This window comes from Plecotus auritus (genome assembly GCF_963455305.1).
Source record: "Plecotus auritus genome assembly, chromosome: 7".
Lineage (NCBI taxonomy): Eukaryota > Metazoa > Chordata > Mammalia > Chiroptera > Vespertilionidae > Plecotus > Plecotus auritus.
The window spans coordinates 143267002-143286539 of record NC_137774.1 but is presented as its reverse complement, the minus strand read 5'-3'; the positions used below and the strand labels follow the sequence as shown (position 1 = coordinate 143286539).

General features: G+C 40.1%; 1 protein-coding gene across 1 annotated transcript in view; it reads right to left on the bottom strand.

Moving 5' to 3' along the window:
• SREK1IP1 (SREK1 interacting protein 1) overlaps positions 1 to 19538 on the bottom strand; it is a 41140-nt gene that overhangs the window by 6073 nt on the left and 15529 nt on the right. Inside the window, exons 3-4 of the mRNA XM_080682697.1 lie at positions 18132 to 18275; positions 4330 to 4402 (exon numbers count right to left, since the gene is read on the bottom strand). Of these exons, the coding sequence (XP_080538823.1) occupies positions 4330 to 4402; positions 18132 to 18275 (217 nt within the window). The remainder of the gene's footprint in view (positions 1 to 4329; positions 4403 to 18131; positions 18276 to 19538) is intronic.

Below are 19538 nucleotides of genomic sequence, written 5' to 3'. Positions count from 1 at the left end.
AGTGCCTCCACTGCCGCCTGCTGCCAGCGCTGTGTCGCTGACGCCCACCAAGTTCTGCGCCACCAAGTTCTGCTGGTCAGCGCACGTCATAGCAAGCGGTCGAGGGGACAATTTGCATATTAGACTTTTATTATATAGGATAACTCACTTGTATTGCAATAACTTGTTAGCATATTCCATCAATCTTCAACCTTTTTCATCTCACGGCAAAAATACTAATTTGTAAAATTCTGCAGTACATCAAAAATATATATTACTTTTGCCGACCTGACAAAAAAAAATAGGTATAATTTTGATTCATTCACACCAGATGGCTATTGTTGTGTTAACTGTTGTCATTTTTTAAATTGACAATCTAAGGGAAAAAAAGTCAGTGCCTCTGACTAGTCAGATGTTGCATGTTTTAAAAATTCTTGTGGCACCCCAGTAGAAAATTGCTGGCATATTCTTTTAAAAGAACCACAAAGAATGCGATTATATAAAAAGGGTTATAATTATATAACTCAGTATAAATGAATAAAAGCTGAAAATAAGTAAAATAAAAGCACTTTTGTTCTTTCTCTTTTTTCTCCCTTTATTTTATTATTTTTTTCCATTACCATTTATCCCCCATATACCCTCTTCCACTTCCACCCCCACCCACTCACGTCCCCCCAGCAGTCACTGCACTGTTGTCCACATCCATGAGTTCTTTCTTTTTCTTTTTGCTCAATCCCTACAGTGTTAATTCTTTTGATTTTTCAAGTTAAAGTACTTGATTTTTCTAGATGCAGTGATAACAGATACACATTTTTATTTCAAAATAATTTTCACTAGTTACAGAAAAGGTGCTTTTAAATGAATATTCTATATAAATTAATTATAATGATTTATTATTATACTTTATTTTTCTAATATTACTGTAATACTAAATTGGGGAAAAAACTATAGAATCCTTCCTCTAATATTAAAAAAAAGAAGAAAACAGAAAGCAGAGAAGCCATCTCTTTAGACCTTATATAAAGTGTGCAACAACCCACCCTTACCCAAACCCCAAATATGTATGACTATACAGGAATTGTGTCAATTTAAAATAGGCAGCTCAAGAGATAGTTCAGGGATCTAGACATTAGAAGTTAAAACCCAAACTAAAAAAACTCCAGAGATTTAAAGAGGAGAAAAGTAAACACATGAGACTACAAATCTGTTTCTGCAGATTGACTTGTGTGAACTCCCTGACTGCCTGCCTTGTTTAGGGACCAGGAGTTTCCCTGGTTCTGTGAGGTTGTATTCCTTTCTCCTCGTCTACTTACTTAAGACTTCTGGCCATTTCCTGAGCCTTTTTACATGCATTCTCTTATTCCCTCTTCAACTCTATCATTCTCAACTCTTCCCTGTCTTCCTGTTTTAAAGAGCCTACTTGACCTTTGGATTCTGCTGAGAGCTTCTTCTCTGCCTGCACAGTTTTTGGTTCTGCATTCTTATTTTATTTTATTGTTGACACTATTACAGATGTCCCCCTTCTTGGTACAGCAACTCTATTAGGTGGCATTATCTCTGCTAAGGGTGCCTAGAAAAGTTCATATGATTTCAGCTCTGTCTGAGGTTTGTGAGGCCCAAGATAGAAAAGGTTGAGTAAATAATCTGTTACAATAAAACAAGTATATTAGATTTGGAAGAAAATAATCTAACTTTTCCTATAAGCAAACCATATTGCTATGGCAATGCAATAATTCAACAATATACTAGTCAGACTACACAATACACTCGAGGTCTACCTTCCTATTGTTTTTATATTAAACACTAGTGGCCTGGTGCACGAAATTCATGCACAGGGGTTGTGTGTCCCTCAGCCCAGCCTGCACCCTCTCCAATCTGGGACATCCCTCTCATAAGCCGGGACTGCTGGCTCCTAACTGCTCACCTGCCTGCCTGCCTGATTGCCCCTAACCACTCTGCCTGCTGGCCTGCTCACCCCCAACTGCCCCTCCTGCTGGCCTGCTCACCCCCAATTGCTCCCCCCTCCCCCGCCGGCCTGATCACCCACAACTGCCATCCTATCCTGACCTGATCACCTACAACTGCCCTCCCCTCTTGGCCCCTAACTGCCTCTATGCTGGCCCCACCACATGGCTTTGTCCAGAAGAACATCTGGAAGGTCTCCCAGTCCAATTAGCATATTACCCTTTTATTAGTATAGATTATTATTTAACTCCTAATAACTATTCCAATTTATAAAATAGCTGAGGTGTTAAAATGTATATATTAAATGCTCTATAAAAACTAAAAATGACAACACCTGATTTGCAGAATCTACTATCAAAGCCAAATTACTATTGCTGAGTGCTTTAAAAAATGTCTGTATGCACATGTTTGTTCTAGTATAAATGAAACTGTACTCAATTAACCATGGAGAAAGTTGCCACTTAATTCTTTCAATCTATTTCTTTAACCAGTTAATTGTTAAAAGAGTTGCTATAAAAATTCATAGGTGGCTGATGAAGGTTTTGAAAGACTTGAAGGAATTTTTAGCATGACAAGTGAGTATATAAATCCTATTAATAAATTAATTTCTAGGCATGGCAATGATATTTTGAAAATACAAATATTGCTCCCACTTCATACAAATGAGGGGAAAATATATATGTGAATAAGTTAGACTTATATTCCTTTAAAAGATTAGCTGATGTTCTAAAACTTAAAATTCTATCTACACTAATAAAAGAGAAACATGCAAATTAACCATCACTCCGCTACATCCACAAGCCACGCCCACCAGCCAATCAGGAGCGAGTATGCAAATTAACCCAACCAAGATGGCAGCTGGCCACAGAGCTGGAGCAAGCAGGAGGCTTGGGTTTCCCTTGTAATGGAGGAAGCCAAGCTTCCCACCTGCCCTGGCCGGCCCTGACCTCCGCTCAAGGCTACAAAGTTTCAATTATAGAAGATAAATAAATCCTAGATACTTGCTTCCAGCTGACCCTGGCCTCCGCTCAAGGAGGCGCTGAAAAAAACAAGAAAAAAGAAAGAAAAAGAAAAAAAGGAAGGGCTGGGACCTTGGGTCGCCAGGGGGTGATCAGGTCAGGATGGGACAGCAGGGGCCATTGGAGGTAAGCAGACCAGCAGGGGGGCCAGTTGTGGGCGAGCAGGCCATCAGTGGGGGTCAGTTGGAGTGCAGTTTGGAGTGAGCAGGCCAGCAGGGGGGCAGTTGAGGGTGAGCAGGCCAGGGGGGAGGGGAGGTGGGAGACAGCAGTGGGGGCATTTGGGGATGAGCAGGCTGGCACGAGGGGCAGTTGAGGGTGATCAGGCTGGCGGGGGGGCATTTGGGGATGAGCAGGCCGGCGGCGGGGGGCAGTTGGGGGCGAGCAGGCCAGCAGGCAGAGTGGTTAGGGGCAATCAGGCAGGCAGGCAGGCAGGTGAGCAGCTGGAGCCAGCAGTCCCGGATTGTGAGAGGGATGTCTGATTGCCGGTTTAGGCCCGATTCCTGTAAACCGGCAGTAGGACATGCTTCGAGGGGTCCCAGATTGGAGAGGGTGCAGGCCAGGCTGAGGAACACTGCCCCTCCCCATGCACGAATTTTGTGCACCGGGCCACTAGTAATATATAAAAGAAGGGGAGGGGTATTCCTTATTTATATCTTGACTAGAGGCCCGGTGCATGAAAATTCATGCACTGGAGTGGGGGGTCCCTCAGCCCGGCCTGCCACCTCTCACAGTCTAGGAGCCCTCAGGAGCAGAAGGCAACCCGACGATCAGAGGAAGGTGATGCCCCCATCACACCTCTGCTGCTGCCACTGCCAGCAGCACAAGCCTCGGCCACAATGGTTACCTGAGCCTTGGCAGCCCTGGGCGGCTTGGCAGCTATCATCCAAGGCTTGCCTGCGCCTCAGGCTGGCCCTGGGTGGCTGGGCAGCCGCCATCTCCGGCAGGGCTGAGGGGACTGGGGGCCGCTATCTTGGGGCTGTGGGTGCCATCTTTGAGGGTGTGGTCGTCAATTAGCATATTCCCTCCTTATTGGCTGTGGGTGCCACCATCTTTGAGGGTATGGCAGTCAATTACCATATTCCCTCCTTATTGGATGTGGGTGCCGCCATCTTTGAGGGTGTGGTAGTCAATTAGCATATTCCCTTTTAATTAGATAGGATTTGCTCCAAGAAAAATATTTAAGGTGGCTAAGTGCTGACTTTATTTTTGATTCCTGAAATGAAGGACTTTTGTTACTTCACTGAGACAATTGAGTATCTAACTTCTACTAAGAAAAAAATGTTAAATAAACTGGACTATACATGAAAACTATCTATAATCCATCATGGATTCAGTTCTACTTTTAAAAAATGATGTTAAAAAATACCTTTTCCTTTTTTTTTTCAACTTGATTTTCTCTTTGCTTTTTGCTTTTTTCTTCTCCTCTTCTTCATTTATTCCTGTGTGTTGAGGGGAAAGAATCAGGTCACCATGGGTCCAAATACTAATATAGTATGTACACATTTTAAAATTTTGGTTGTTGGTAGATAATTTTCACGGGTTAGGATATTGCACTTTTCTTGTAACAATTTCCCCTTTCTTAATTTTTTTAAATTGAAGTATAATAGACAACACTATATTACCTTCAGGTGTACAACATGCTGATTCAATAATTTAATATACTGCAAAACAATCACCACAATAAATCTAGCTCACATCTGTCACCATATATAATTACAAAAATAGTGTTTTTCTTTGATGAAAACATTTAAGATCTAATCTCTTACCAATTTTCAAATGTACAATACAGTAATAAACTAGAGTCACTATGCTGTATATTACATCCCCATGACTTATTTATTCTATAACTGGAAATTTGTAACTTTTGACCCCCTTCACCTATTTTGCCCCCACCCCCAACCCTTCCTCTGGCAATCATCAATCTGTTCTCTATATCTATGAGCTTAGCTATTTTTTCTTTATATCACACATACAAGTGAGATCATACTGTATTTGTATTTCTCTCTCTGACTTATTTTGCTTATCATAATGCCTGCATTATTTTTATTATATGCTTTTCATAAAAATTTCAAATATTATTAAGTATATTGAGTAACAAATTCTAGTTATTTAATGTTAATTCCTATAGCAAATCAATTTTTGGTGGGCACCATTCCAGGCCTTAAAAAACAAATGATACAATCAAGTATGGTTTTAAAATTTTCTTTTACAAACAAAATTGGGATTGTGGAATCCTAGGATCATGGGACAATAACAATAGATTTAATATTTATGCAATTGTTGTTCTAGATGGATAGAATACATACTGTTAGGATAGAGTATAGGGACAGAAAGGAAGGTAAGATTTCCACATCTTACTTAAACTGGTAAAGTGACAATACAAGTAGACTGATAAATTATCTATATCCAATACCTGGAGTAACCACTAAAAATACTATACAAAATACCACAGAAAATTTTAAAAACACCATGATATATTCAAGGACACTAGATGAATCAACATGGAATTCTGTAAGTGTTCAAGTGATACTAGATAAATCAAAGCACTATAGATAATTCTAAAAAATGTTCAAGTAACCTTCAGGAAGGCAGGGAAAATAAAACAAAAATGCAAAACAGAACAGGCAGAGAACAAATAATAAAATAACAATTATCCCTAACATATAAATACATTAAATTTTAAAAAGGATACCAGTTAAAAGAAATTGACAGAATGGATTGAAAAATATGACCCATCTGTATAATGTCTATAAGACTTTCACCCAAAATATAATAACACTAGTGGCCCAGTGCACAAATTTGTACACATTGAAAGGAAATTAATTAGAAGAAATACTTAAATATCACTATTTGCCCTTTCTCTATAATAGAAGTGTCAACCAAATTCACGATCGACAATGACAGATGGAAACACATGCATGCGATTGGTGCTAGCGAGAGCTTTATATGTATCATGCATGCGTGAGTCAACTTAGCCTTTTATAGATATAGAATAAACTTGCTTAATTAGACCTGCTTTCTGATGTAAACTATTACCAGCCCAGTGAAGCACCCCAACTTCTTTTTCAGGTAATTTTCAGCAATACAGCAGTAAATATCAACACGAAGCAGATTATTATTATAGATCACCCAGGGAGAACAAAGGGTAAAATATTTAACTGCAGCAGTGTTTGACTATATTCTGCGCAGTGAGAAAACCTGAAGTCATTTTCAAGGTCCACCATTTCTTACTTCTTTTCAGTCGGGTCAAGTTTATAAACTTTCTAAATCTCCATTTTCTGGCTAATGAAAAGAAAATAGGATTCCACCGAGTCTCCTATCTTCTCCAGGACTTCTGTGAGGGTCAAATGAGATGAGGCATGTGAAGATGCTTCACAGACATTTAGTTAAAGTGTGAAATGTTTGCACCAGGCTATAAAGCAAGTTGTGTTCCTGGGCTGAAGAAACTGTAAGAAGTCTAGCTGTCACTATGGAGAGGAAGCCAGGCCTTGCTAGGTGATGTCATTACCTGGACGGACACTAGCATATTAGCCTTTTATATATATACAGACTAGAGGCCCAGTGCACGAAATTTGTGCACGGGGTGTGTGTGTGTCCCTCAGCCCAGTCTGCACCCTCTCCAATCTGGAATCCCTCTCATAATCTGGGACTGCTGGCTCCCAACTGCTCGCCTGCCTGCCTGCCTGATTGCCCCTAACCACTCCCCTGCCAGCCTGATTGATGCCTAACTGCTCCCCTGCTGGCCTGCTCACCCCTAATTGCCCTCCCCTGCCAGCCTGGTCACACCTAACTGTCCTCCACTGCAGGCCTGGTTGCCCCCAAATACCCTCCCCTGCTGGCCCGGTCACCACTTACTGCCCTCCCTTGCCAGCCTGGTCCCACCCAACTGCCCTCCCCTACAGGCCTGGTCGCTCCCAACTGCCCTCCCCTGAAGGGCTGGTCACCCCTAACTGCTCTCCCCTGTTGGCCTGGTTGCCCCCAACTGCTCTCCCCTGCAGACCTGGTCCCCCCCCCCCCAACTGCCCTCCCCTGCAGGCCTGGTCCCCTTCAACTGCCCTCCCCTGCAGACCTGGGTCCCCCCGCAACTGTCCTCCCCTGCAGGCCTGGTCGCCCCCAACTGCTCCCCTCTGCTGGCCCGGTCACCCCTAACTGCCCTCCCCTGCAGTCCTGATTACCCCCAACTGCCCTCCCTTGCAGGCCTGGCCCCCCAACTGCCCTGATTGCCCACAACTGCCCTCCCCTGCTGGCCATCTTGTGGCAGCCTTCTTGTGTCCACATGGGGGCAGCCATCTTGTGTGTTGGAGTGATGGTCAATTTGCATATTACTGTTTATTATCTAGGATGGCCTGTCACTAGGGGGAGGAAACCGGGCGTTGCTATGTGACATCATTACCCAGTGCCCACAGCCACCGTTTCCGGGTTGGGCTGGGCTGTGGGCTGCATTTTGCACCATGGCAGCATCAGCTGCTATTTGGTGGGCTGTCACTCCAGGGTGGTGGCGGGGCCTGTGTCCCACTTGGGGGAAGCTGAGAGTTGCTTTGTTGGCGTCAGGTCTGCAGTGTTGTTTCTCTGTAAATGGCCAGTGTGCATCATGGCAGCTCCTGCGTTGAGCATCTTCCCCCTGGTGGTCATTGCGCATTATAGCAACTGGTCAGACAGGCGGAAGGACACTTAGCATATTAGCCTTTTATGTATAACTAGAGGCCCATTGCATGATATTCATGCAAGAATAGGGCCCTGGCTTCACTCCCAGCCGCCCGGGAGCTGGCAAGTCCCCGCTCCCCGGCTGCCCGGGAGGGAGCTGGCACGTCCCCGCTCCCGCCGGGAGCCAGCAAGTCCCTGCAAGTTCCTGCTCCCTGGCCGCCTGGGAGCAGGCACGTCCCCACTCCCTGGCCGCCCGGGAGCTGGCAAGACCCCGCTCCCCGGCCGCCCAGGAGCCAGCACGTCCCCGCTCCCCAGCTGCCTGGGGCCTGGCAGCCGGCACTTCCCCACTCCCGGGCTGCCCGGAGCCGGCACGTCCTGGCTTCTGTCTGGAGCACCACTCCAGTAGCTCCCTCCACCACCCCCCTTCCCCTCATAGCAGGCTTCACACCGCTCTGCACCTTCATATGCAAATTAACCTCCATCTTTGTTGGGTTAATTTGCATACTCACTCTGATTGGCTGTGGGCATAGCAGAGTGATGGTTAATTTGCATCTTTCTCTTTTATTAGGTAAGACTAGAGGCCCAGTGCATGGATTTGTACACTGGTGGGGTCCCTTGGCCTGGCCTGTGGGGATCAGGCCAAAACCGGCTCTCCAACTTCCCCCGAGGGGTCCCGGATTGTGAGAGGGCGGTTCTTGGGTGATGCACACTGGAATTGGGCTCCCTCCTCTTTGGTTCCAGGTGCATCACGCAAGAACCACAGCTGCCAAGTCACCGCAGCTCGGCAGCTCCTGCATTGAGAGTCTTCCCCCTGGTGGTCATTGCATGTCATAGCTACCAGCCAGTTGGCCAGTTGCTTAGGCTTTTATATATATAGATAACATAAGTACATTGAAAGTGAAAGAATAGAAATGTATATGCCACAGAAACATTCCCAAAGGGAAGCTAAAGTGGTTTTATTAATATCAGATAAAATTGGTTTCAGAGCAAAGAAAATCACCAGTGTGAGAGAGAGACATTACATAATGATAAAAATTTCAACCCACCTATGAGCAATCCTAAATGAATATGGACCAAACAACAGAGCTGAAAAATACATGAAGCAAATCTGATAGACTTGAAAGGAGAAACAGAAAGACAAACCCACAATGGTAGTTGGGAGACTTCAACACCCCTGTCTCAACAATTGATAGAAACCCTACAAAAAGTCAAAGATACAGAAGAACTCAACAACACCAGCTATCAACAGAATCTAAACCACCTTTAAAAAACATTCCACCTGGCAATGAGTAAAATACACATTTTTTTCCAAGTGCCTACAGAACATAGACCAAGATAGAATATATCCTGGGCCATAAAGCAAACCTCATCAAACTTAAAAGAACTGAAATCACACAGAATATGTCTTACACAGTGGATTCAAATGAGAAATCAATAACAAAGATAACAGAAAAATCTCCAAATACTTGGAAACAAAAGAACATAAATAATCCATTGGGCAAAGAGAAAATCTCAAGAAAAATAAGAAAATACATTGAACCAAATTAAACTGAAATATAATATATCAAAATTTGTGCAATCCAGTGATGAGAGGGAAATTTATACCACTAAATGTTTACAGGAGAACAGTCTCAAATTGATATTCTAGGTTTCCATCTCAAAAACTTAGTGTGGGGAGGGGGGGGGGAACTAAATAAACCCAAAGCCAGTAGAAGAAAATAACAAAGAACAGGAATTAATGAAATTAAAAACAAGAAAAAAATGAGAAGACACAAATTACCAATATCAGGATTAAAACAGGGTACATCACTAGACACTACAAAAATCAAAAGGATAAGTAAATACTGTTAACAACTCTACAAACATAAATTTGACAACTTAGACAAAATAAACCCCTTTTTAAAAAAACACACAAATTGCCATTAGTCTAAGATGAAGTAGGTAATTTCAATAACCCTTTAACTATTAAGGAACTTGAAATTGTAACAAAAAACTCACAAAAAGGAAATCTCCAGGCCCAGATAACTTCACTGAAGAAGTCTACCAAACATTTAAAAAAGAAATAACACCAATTTTACACAATCTTATCCAAAATAAAAGAGAAGAAAATTCTCCTTACTATTTTAAGAAAAGAATGTTACTGATACCATAATCAGACTAAAATAGCATACAAGAAAACTGCAGACCAACATCCCCCATGCATATAATGCAAACATCCTTAAGAAAATATTAGCAAGTAAAATTCATGTCTATATCTCCTTATTGCAGCGCCAGAATCTCCACTACAATGTTGAATAGAAGTGGTAGGAGTGATATCTTTGGTTTGCTCCTTACATTATGTAAACATTCAGTCTTTTATCTTTAAGTATGATATAATCTTTCAGTTTTTTTAAAGACATTCTTTATTAGGATGATGAAATTCCCTAGTTCGCTAAGAATTATTTTTATCAGTAATATACAATGGACTTACTCAAATAATTTCTGAAAATATTGTAGTTATCATATAGGTGTTCTTTTTTCCGTCTGTTAAAAAATGGCAAATTACTGCCAAAACCGGTTTGGCTCGGTGGATAGAGCGTCAGCCTGCGGACTGGGGGGTCCCGGGTTCGATTCCGGTCAAGGGCATGTGACTTGGTTGTGGGCACATCCCCAGTGGGAGGTGTGCAGGAGGCAGCTGGTCGATGTTTCTCTCTCATCGATGTTTCTGACTATCTATCACTCTTCCTTCCTCTCTGTGGAGAGTCAGTGGAATATATTTAAAAAAAAAAATGGCAAATTACACTGACTGATTTTTATGTGAGACTAAACCTCATATTCCTGGGATACACTATACTTGGTCGTAACATCATTTTTACATATTGTTGAATTCAATTTGTTAAAATTCTTTTAATTTCTTAAAATCCTGTGTGTCTGTATTTATGAGAGTCTACTTTTCTTGCAGCACCTCTATCTGGTTTTGCTATCAGGGTAATGCTGGCCTTAAACACTGAGTTGGAAAGTATTCCCTTCTCTTTAATTTTTAAAATATTTGATGTAGAAATTGTATTATTTTTCCTTTAAATGTTTGGTAAATTTATGAAAGAAGCCAATCGGCTATCGGGATTTCTTTACTGAAAGTTCTAACACTGAACATTTAATTACTTTAATAAATGCAGCCACTCCATTTCTTTCTTTTTGAAAGTTTCGGTGCTTTGTATCTTTCACATGTCCATTTTACCTAAGTTGTTGAATTTACTTATTAAAATTCCCTTAGTATCTGTATAATCTGTAGTATTGTCATTTCTTTAATTTCTGATATTGGTAATTTATGACTTTTTAAAAATATATTTTTATTGATTTCAGAGAGGAAGGGAGAGGGAGAGATAGAAACATCAATGATGAGAGGGAATCCCACTGGGGATCCAGCCTGCAACACTGGCATGTGCCCTGACCAGGAATCAAACTGTGACCTCCTGGTACATAGGCTGGTGCTCAACCACTGAGCCACGCCAGCCGGGCATATGACTTTTTTAAATCTCATGTGTTTGGATAATAATTTTTCAATTTTATAAATCTTCTCAAAGAACCAGCTTTTGATTCACTAATTTTCTCTACCATTTTTCTACTTTCCATTTTCTTATTTCATCTCTCTTATTTCCTTTTTTCTGCCTCTTTCTGGGTTCCATTGACTCTCCTTTTCTTGTGTGTTACAGTAGAAGCTGAAAGTCATAACTTTGAGGCTTTTCTTCTTTTCTATCACAGGCAATTAGTGCTAAAATTTGCCTCTAATTACAGCATTAGGGGTATCCCATAAATTTATGTTGTATTTATATTTTCATTCATTTCAAAATATTTTCTAATTTCCTTTTGCTTTTTTGCTTTGACCTGTGGGTTATTTAGAAGAGTATTAAATTACAAATATTTGGAAAATTTCCAGGAAGCTATCTGTTATTGATTTCTAATTTAATTTTCTTGTGGATAGAGAATATGCTTTGCATAACTTGAATCTTTTAAAATTATTGAGACTTGATTTATAGCACAGAATAAGGTCCATCTTGGTAGATGTTCTGCATGCACTTAAAGAAAAAGGATATTCTGCTGTTGTTTGGTAAGGTTTTCTATAAAAGTTAAACAGGTCAAGTTGGTTGACAGTGTTATTCGTCTTTTATATATTTTCTGATTTAATGTCTACTTGTTCCATCAATTATTGAGAAAGGTGTGTTGAAATCTCCAACTATAATTGTGGATTTGTGTATCCACACAAATTTTTCCTGGGAATTCTAGCAGGGGTTTGCTTCATATATTTTAAATTTTGTTATTAGGTGCATAAACAGTATTTTTATGTCCTCCTAATTAACTGAACCTTTTATCATTATGAAAAAAAAACTATCTTTATCCATAGTAATATTCTTTTGTTTGAAATCTGCTTGATCTGACATTTAATAGTCACTTTAGCTGTTTCTTGAATAGCTGTCTTTTTTTCTGTAGTTACAATAAGTTCAGAATGATTAATTGTAAAAATGTCCCCAACACTTCCCCCGCAAAAAGACTGAGTAACTAAGCAAATAAAACAATAGCTATGGGAATAATTACCTCATCCATTTAGGAATGATGAATAACTAGCTCACTGACTAGATTATATAGAGAAATTAGTTCTGATAGAAATAAAACAATCCTAGAATTCAATTAATACTTCTGCAGAGCCATCTACCCTTAGGAACAACCAGTACTGACAATAGGATATGAGAATCCAAGCACTGAAGACAAAAGTTTATTTTAGAGAGTTCAGTGTTTCTATACTACCACTCTTAAAACGATTCCACGTCTATATATTGAGGTTCTTTCTGAGACAGAATGTCGAAATGTACACAAGTGTAGCAGGGGGAAAAATTTAAGGTTTTGCGTAATAATAATTTCTTAGAAAATGATACAACCAACCTTTGGAATGCAAAATAGAAGGCAAGAAGGTCCTGTGTACTTTACCACTTAACTTTTGTAATGATCAGCAACAATGGTGGCCTCTTATGTAACATTCAGGAGTTGGAGGTTAGGATCCAGTGCTTACACATATACTTAAGATAGAATGGAAGGTCCATCCTAGTAGTACAAGCTGGCTCAGCTACTAAATCTTTGTTTGTGTATCTGTCACCAGCTACTTTTAAATATCTGAGTAGGCAGTTCCAAACCTAGACCCATTAATCTAAATTTCTCATTCCCTCTTGTATCTTCCAATTACTTAACAACTATCTTTTAGAGCTGAACCAAATATAGGCTTAACTCCAATTATTGTGTGAATTCATTTAAGCCCTACCTTAATAAAGCTTGAAGCCACCGTTGTAAGTCATTCATCTGAATCTGATTTCAGCAGGAAAGGAGAGAGACAATTATGGCAAAATGCAAATACCTATGTAGTTTTCAGTGTCAACCATCTTTAAATAAAATCAAATATAAATTTAACATAAAACTCTCTTAAACAAACAAAACCAAACCAAAAAAGGCCCCAAAACCAAAATTTGTCAAAATACAACATTACTTTTCTGGACTAAACAAAAGAATATAAAAAATATTAAGGGATGAAATATGAGAACTATTTCCTAATACCAGGCAAACTGCTGATTAATATTAAATAACACGAGGTTAAACAGAGTATGGGAAATCCATTCACTTGAATTTCTTGGGTCCTTTGTAAATACTGAAATTCTTTTATCTTGACTTTATATATACTGTAACATAAATAGGTCTTTAAATATTTCTACCATGTACAATTCCAAAGTTTCTTCAGAAAGTTCAAAACACAGTGCAAAGTCTTCACAAGCTTCCTGAAGAACTGTAGTGCTACTAGACAGCAAGCATGCTCACACTTGGATCCTTGCTATGTATTTATTGATCTTTCCCTGTTCACAGCACCAGTAATATAATTTTCTAAGGAGACACAGGTCCCAGGTTGTTATCATATAATAGGTAACAATGCTTGTTCCTGTCCATGTCAAGTCCTACTCTCACATTCTTTAATTCCATCAAAAATTGTATTTGTCATTTAGAATTATATTTATTTTAAGTGAAAGATATTAAGATATTAAATGCATTGGAAAATATGCACTAAAATAGAAGCAAATTCCTATAATAATAAAAGTGTAATATGCTAATTAGACTGGACAGCTGGATGACCTTCTGGATGAAGCCGGGACTGCGAGGGCTGAGCCCCTTGCACAAATTTTGTGCATCGGGCCTCTAGTATATATATATAGAGGCAAAATAGAAAATAGAATTTATATAAAAATAAGTTTTGAGTCTTGTTTTTTAGGTGACATTTCTTTCTCTTCCCTTTCATGACCATTTCATAAAAGCAGAACAACTATTTACGTAAGTACACTAAGAATTCTTTGCTTTCTCCTGGCTCACTATTTTTATTCTGTTATTAAAACAAACAAATGGGCAAAAACCTTACCATATTCAAGATAGTTGGTACAAGAGATCTCTACCTCCAAGGACCAAAGGAAGGGTGATGTGGGACGAGAACTCACATTCAACAAATCAGTGTTTCACCCTCGCCCCTTTAGAGATCTGAGTCATATCAGAAAATTATCAATGAAACTAAGCACCATAACCTGTACACCCTCTTCCTTCATGTACTCAGGAACCAACCTATTGTTTATTTGGGTAGGGATGAGTCACTGGGCTAGTATTAGGTAACCATAAAATAAATATGGATCCCTTTTATAATACTTTATTATTGGAATCTGCATGATATACTAGTACTGAAATGAGCACTGTTCTGAGTGGAAGTGACGAGACTTGGAAACAAGTTCTGAATCTTTAAGCGACCATGGGCAAGCATATTTTTAAAGAGAAAAAAAAAAGCTAGATGGAGTCCATCATTCTCAATGTGAGGTTGGAGGAAAGCTGATTCTAATAAGGAAGGTTTACCAACTACTTCTTATCCTGGAGGTAATATGTTAATCCCTTCCCTTTCCTCCTAGGGTGGATTTGTCCCAGGTCTTCTGATTAAACAGTTACCTCTAGAGTAAACCACCCCACTATTTATGTTCTTTATCCTTCCAGACTGATGTGATGAGGGAAAAAATGGTCAAGAACCAAGAGCCTGGATGATCTTTTAAGTTTGGAGAGCAGCACGTTATAATGAAAAGAGTACGGGACTAGTAGTCAGAAAACCTGGATCATGGTTCCGGCTTTACTGTGACCAGTTAGTGATTTGGAGAAGTTACTTGTTCTTAATTTATTTTTCTTTAAAACTAGGTGTTTAAACTATGTGTTCTCTAAGATCCTTCCTAATTCTAAAATTTTATGCATTTATTTTTTAAAAAATAGGGCAGTGTAGATCAAGCATGTCAAATTCAAAGGCTAACACGGGCCAAATAAACTAGGCATGGGGTCCGTGGGCCACAAGTTTGACATGCGTGGTGTAGATGGATGGGGTAGAAACTGTCCTAGTGGAATGGACAAGCTTAGGTCTTCTCTCCTAGAAACGTCTGTTCTGCTCCTAGGTGATTTGGCTGCTCTCTGTGCCTGGGATCTCCCTGTACCAACATCCCAGGTATTCCCTTCTCTCTTCTATTTCCCATGTTCCATGTCTTCCTTTTTTGGGTCTACTCCCTTATTTTGACAGATAACCTCTGGAATAAGGGTATGTGAGAGGCATATTTTTTTTGAAACTTTGAATGTCTGACAATACCTTTACTCTACTTTTACACTTGGTTGATAATTTGGTTAGGTGTATCAGTCTAATGTGGATATAATTTTCCTTCAAAAATATTAAAGCATTATCTACATCTACTAGCTTACAAGTTATGCTTTAGAGAAGTACAAAGCTATTCTGATTCCTGATCCTTTACCTATGACCAGTTTTGGTCCTGGCTCCAAAAAGTTTGAATTACGTTCTCCTTGTTTCTCATGGTATAAGTTTCACAATGGTGTGCCTCTGTGTGAGTCTATTTCTAATACTGTGTTTGGTACTTATTGAATCTTTTCATCTGGAAACTAATGTCCTTCAGTTCTTGGAAATATTTTCTGTTTTCTCTTTCTGGGACTCATTTGAATAAAGTATTTCCTAGACATATCCTTCAGGTGTCTTATTTTTTTTTCTCGTTTTGCTCTTTTAAGATTACATCATCTTTATCTTCCCGCTTTATCACATTTTATGCCTGCTTCTTTTTCAATTTCTAAAAGTTCTTTGGTTGTTTTTGTCCATGAAACTGGTTATTAATTATTCCTGTTAGGTTTTCTTCTCCCTTCATAGAATGGATTCTTCAAGTTGATGTTTTTGTTTGTTGGATTTGGTATTTTTATTTTATGCTGGAGTCTTTCCTCAGAAATGTAGTGCTCCTTGATTGTCTAAAAAGCTGACTGGAAGCTTTCAGCAAGCAAAGCTTGAACACCTGGATTTCCTGGTAATCTGGCTAGGGCCACATCCTTGAAGAATCCTAGATGTCAGTATCTTTATTACTTTCCTCTTAGATTAGGCAGAGTTCCCAGGGAAGAATCTTCAAATCTTATGTCTGAGAACCAAACAGGTGAAGATGGCTGAAAGATTCTCACCATTCAGTATCTAACCCAGGGGTGGGCAAACTTTTTGACTCGAGGGCCACAATGGGTTCTTAAACTGGACCGGAGGGCCGGAACAAAAGCGTGGATGGAGTGTTTGTGTGAACTAATATAAATTCAAAGTAAAGGAGCGGATGGGAGAGCAAGAGAACCGGATAGAACAGCTGGATCCGGCCCGCGGGCCGTAGTTTGCCCACGGCTGATCTAACCCTTAGCTTATGTTTCCCTCTGTGTTTGGGCTACCCCTGTTTAAGGACCCTTTGTCTAATGCTGTTCTAGAAAACAGACCTACAATAGTCTGTGAGGTGATGGAGGAAAGCAAGTCATCCCATCCAGCTTCACAGAGCAGGGAAGGGAACTGAGTTATCTAACTGCTTCAGATTTTTAACCAACCCTCTGTTTTTAGCCTTATATAATACCTCAGTTACAAAGGTACCTCATTAGCAAGTCTTTGGGGGATGTGAAATGTATGTCAGCTTACTTCTCAGCTTTCCACAGTGTTACAGGTTATATCTTTCTCAAGTTTACAGTCCGTCATCACTAATACACCTGCTTTTCAGCAAAATTTTGTTACTACTGCTTCCTATCCCATTTTCTTTGCCCTTGTCAATTTATGTCTTTTAAAAAAATTCCTTTACTATAACTTCAGTGATGCTTCAGTAGGGAGCAAATGCAAGGGCTGCCTTTACCCTGCAGCTGTACATACTCATATGTAATGTCCCTCTCATTTGCCCTCTTTGCCTTCTCACTTGCCCCACTACCCTGGCGCATTTGATATCTTCACTTACTTTCATTGGATATACTAGTAATATGGAAAGCTGAAAAATTTTTAAAGTTCTTATTGTTATCTGATGATCTAAAATGAGTTTAACTTTTTGTATTTCTCTCATCCCATGCCTAAATCCATATTCAAATAAATTGCTTTTTGCTATCGTATTTCACAAAGCATTCTCACATACAACATTTTATTCCTAAAAACCTCAGTGCAAGGAGAGGCCATTTTATAGACAAGATGGGAGAGAAATGGTTAAACACTAGGTCTATAATCTCTCTTCTCTTTGAGGGGGGGCGAGGATGCCCCCAGGAAAGAAATTACACACATGCTAATTATAGACCTCCTGGGAACAAATGAATGGTACTTGCTAGCAAGAGAACCCTTTTAGGGAGTGACTTAAATAACAGTAACTTATTTTCTCACAGTTCTGAAAGCTAGAAGTCCATGCTCAAGCTGTTAGCAAGTGAATCCTTATTAACAGACTGCTTATAGCAGGATGTACGGGCTTTGCTAGGATTATGATTAATAACCTGGAACCTATGGATTTATGGGGCATGGTTCCCTAAAAAATGCAGGTGTTTCATGATAAAATGACTTCCTTTTGTGTAAGTACTTAGAAACGCCTTATGTTGACCCCAGCTAGAGTGGGTTCTGAAGTAGAAAGAAAATACCTGGGAGCTGTATTGGCCAGCCCAGAGGTCTGGCTACTCCGCCTCTGCCTCAGGATCATTTATATACTCCCATCATTAGCAAAGCTTGATGTTGGCTAAGATCACTGATTTGAAACAGTGTGATTTGACAACCCAATATTTTGTGCTTTCCACAAGGAAATTGATGTTCAGAGAGGTTAAGTGACTTGTTGAAAGTCACGTGCTAAAAAATGGCCCAATAGGGCCAGAAACCAAGTCTTAAATCAGCTCTGTCCCACTGACACCTGCTAGGGTGATGGAATAACATGAATAACAACAAAACCTGGGTTCTAGAATCAAAAACAGACTTGCCTCCTGGTTCTGCAACTGATCAGCTGTTTGATTTTGGGAGAATTATTTACAACATTCAAAGCCTATTTCCTTACCTCTGCAGTATCTCTTACATTAAACAGAAAAGGTATCTTAGTGATAAATGCAATAGAACAATAGATAAGCATGACACAATAGACACATTTCCAAACATTTGTAAAAAATGAAGAGAAAAAAGGCATAGCTTACTTTTTTCTTGTAGTGCCTGCAGTTTATCCAGTTCTTCATTCTCTTCGTCACTCTCTTCACTGCTTGTGCTGCTGACATCCAATACTATGTCCCTCTTGGGGTCTACTCGGAGGAAATTGCGGCATTCAAAAGTCAGGTGACCAGCTAAGTAAAATGAAAAAATGTGAATGACAAAATGATAGATACGTTACATAATTATTGTTTTGTTGCCTCCTGGTAAGCAACAAGCTGCAATTTTAATAATATAATGTTTAGTTCTAACGTTTACTCAGTGGGTGATGGTTTGCTTTCCCTGAATGCAACACTCAGAGAAAGAACTTTCCTTTCTTCATCAGGGCTTCTAATTCAATAAGCATTTTTTTCTGGGTACTGAATCACTATAGTTTTCCATTTTTTGTAATACTAGAGGCCCGGTGCATGAAATTCGTGTGTGTGTGTGTGTGTGTGGGGGGCGGCTTAGCTCAGCCTTTGCCCTCTCGCAATCTGGGACCCTTCGGGGGATGTCCAACTGCCAGTTTAGGCCCAATCCCTGCAGTCGGACATCCCTCTCACAATCTGGGACCACTTGTCCCTAACCGCTCGCCTGCCTGACTGCTCACTCCTAACCGCTCACCTGCCTGCCTGCTCAGTGTGCGTCATAGCGACCGGTCATTCCACCGTAATGATCACTTAGGCTTTTATATATATAGACTAGAGGGCTGGTGCATGGATTCATGCACATTGAAAGGAAATTAATTAGAAGAAATATTTTAGAGACTGGGGAGGGACTGCAGGAGATTGGCTGGCCAGGGAGGGACTGCGGGAGGTTGGCTCCAGGGCATATTCAGCCCATCTCACCCAGTCCCGGCCCATCTCACCCAGTCCCGATCAGCCGGACCCCAGAAGCAAGCTAACCTACTGGTTGGAGCGTCTACCCCCTGGTGGTCAGTGCACGTCACAGCGACTGGTCAAACGGTCTAATGAACGGCTAGACAGTTAGCATATTAGGCTTTTATTATATAGGATATTGAAGAAAATATTATCATATTTAGGATATTTAATTCCTTTCCCATACCCTTTTCTTCTCAGCTTTACTACTATACACATGCAATTAAACAGCTTTCATAATGAAAGGTACCATAATAATTTAATGGAATGTGCTCTTTTGAAAAACACCTAAAATTTAGTTCTGACATCATTCACCTCCTAAAGATTCTTTCTATAAGAAAACTACAGCAGTTGTCTACTTATAGCATGATACAATTTTGAAAAAATCAATTATTACAAATTACAAACATCAGAAAACTACAGGGAATAATATAACCAATACCCAAGTGCCAATCACCCACACGTTAACATTTTGTCATATTCACCTAAAATTTTTGTAAGGGGAATGTTTGCATGCCTGTGCACACACACACAAAGTTG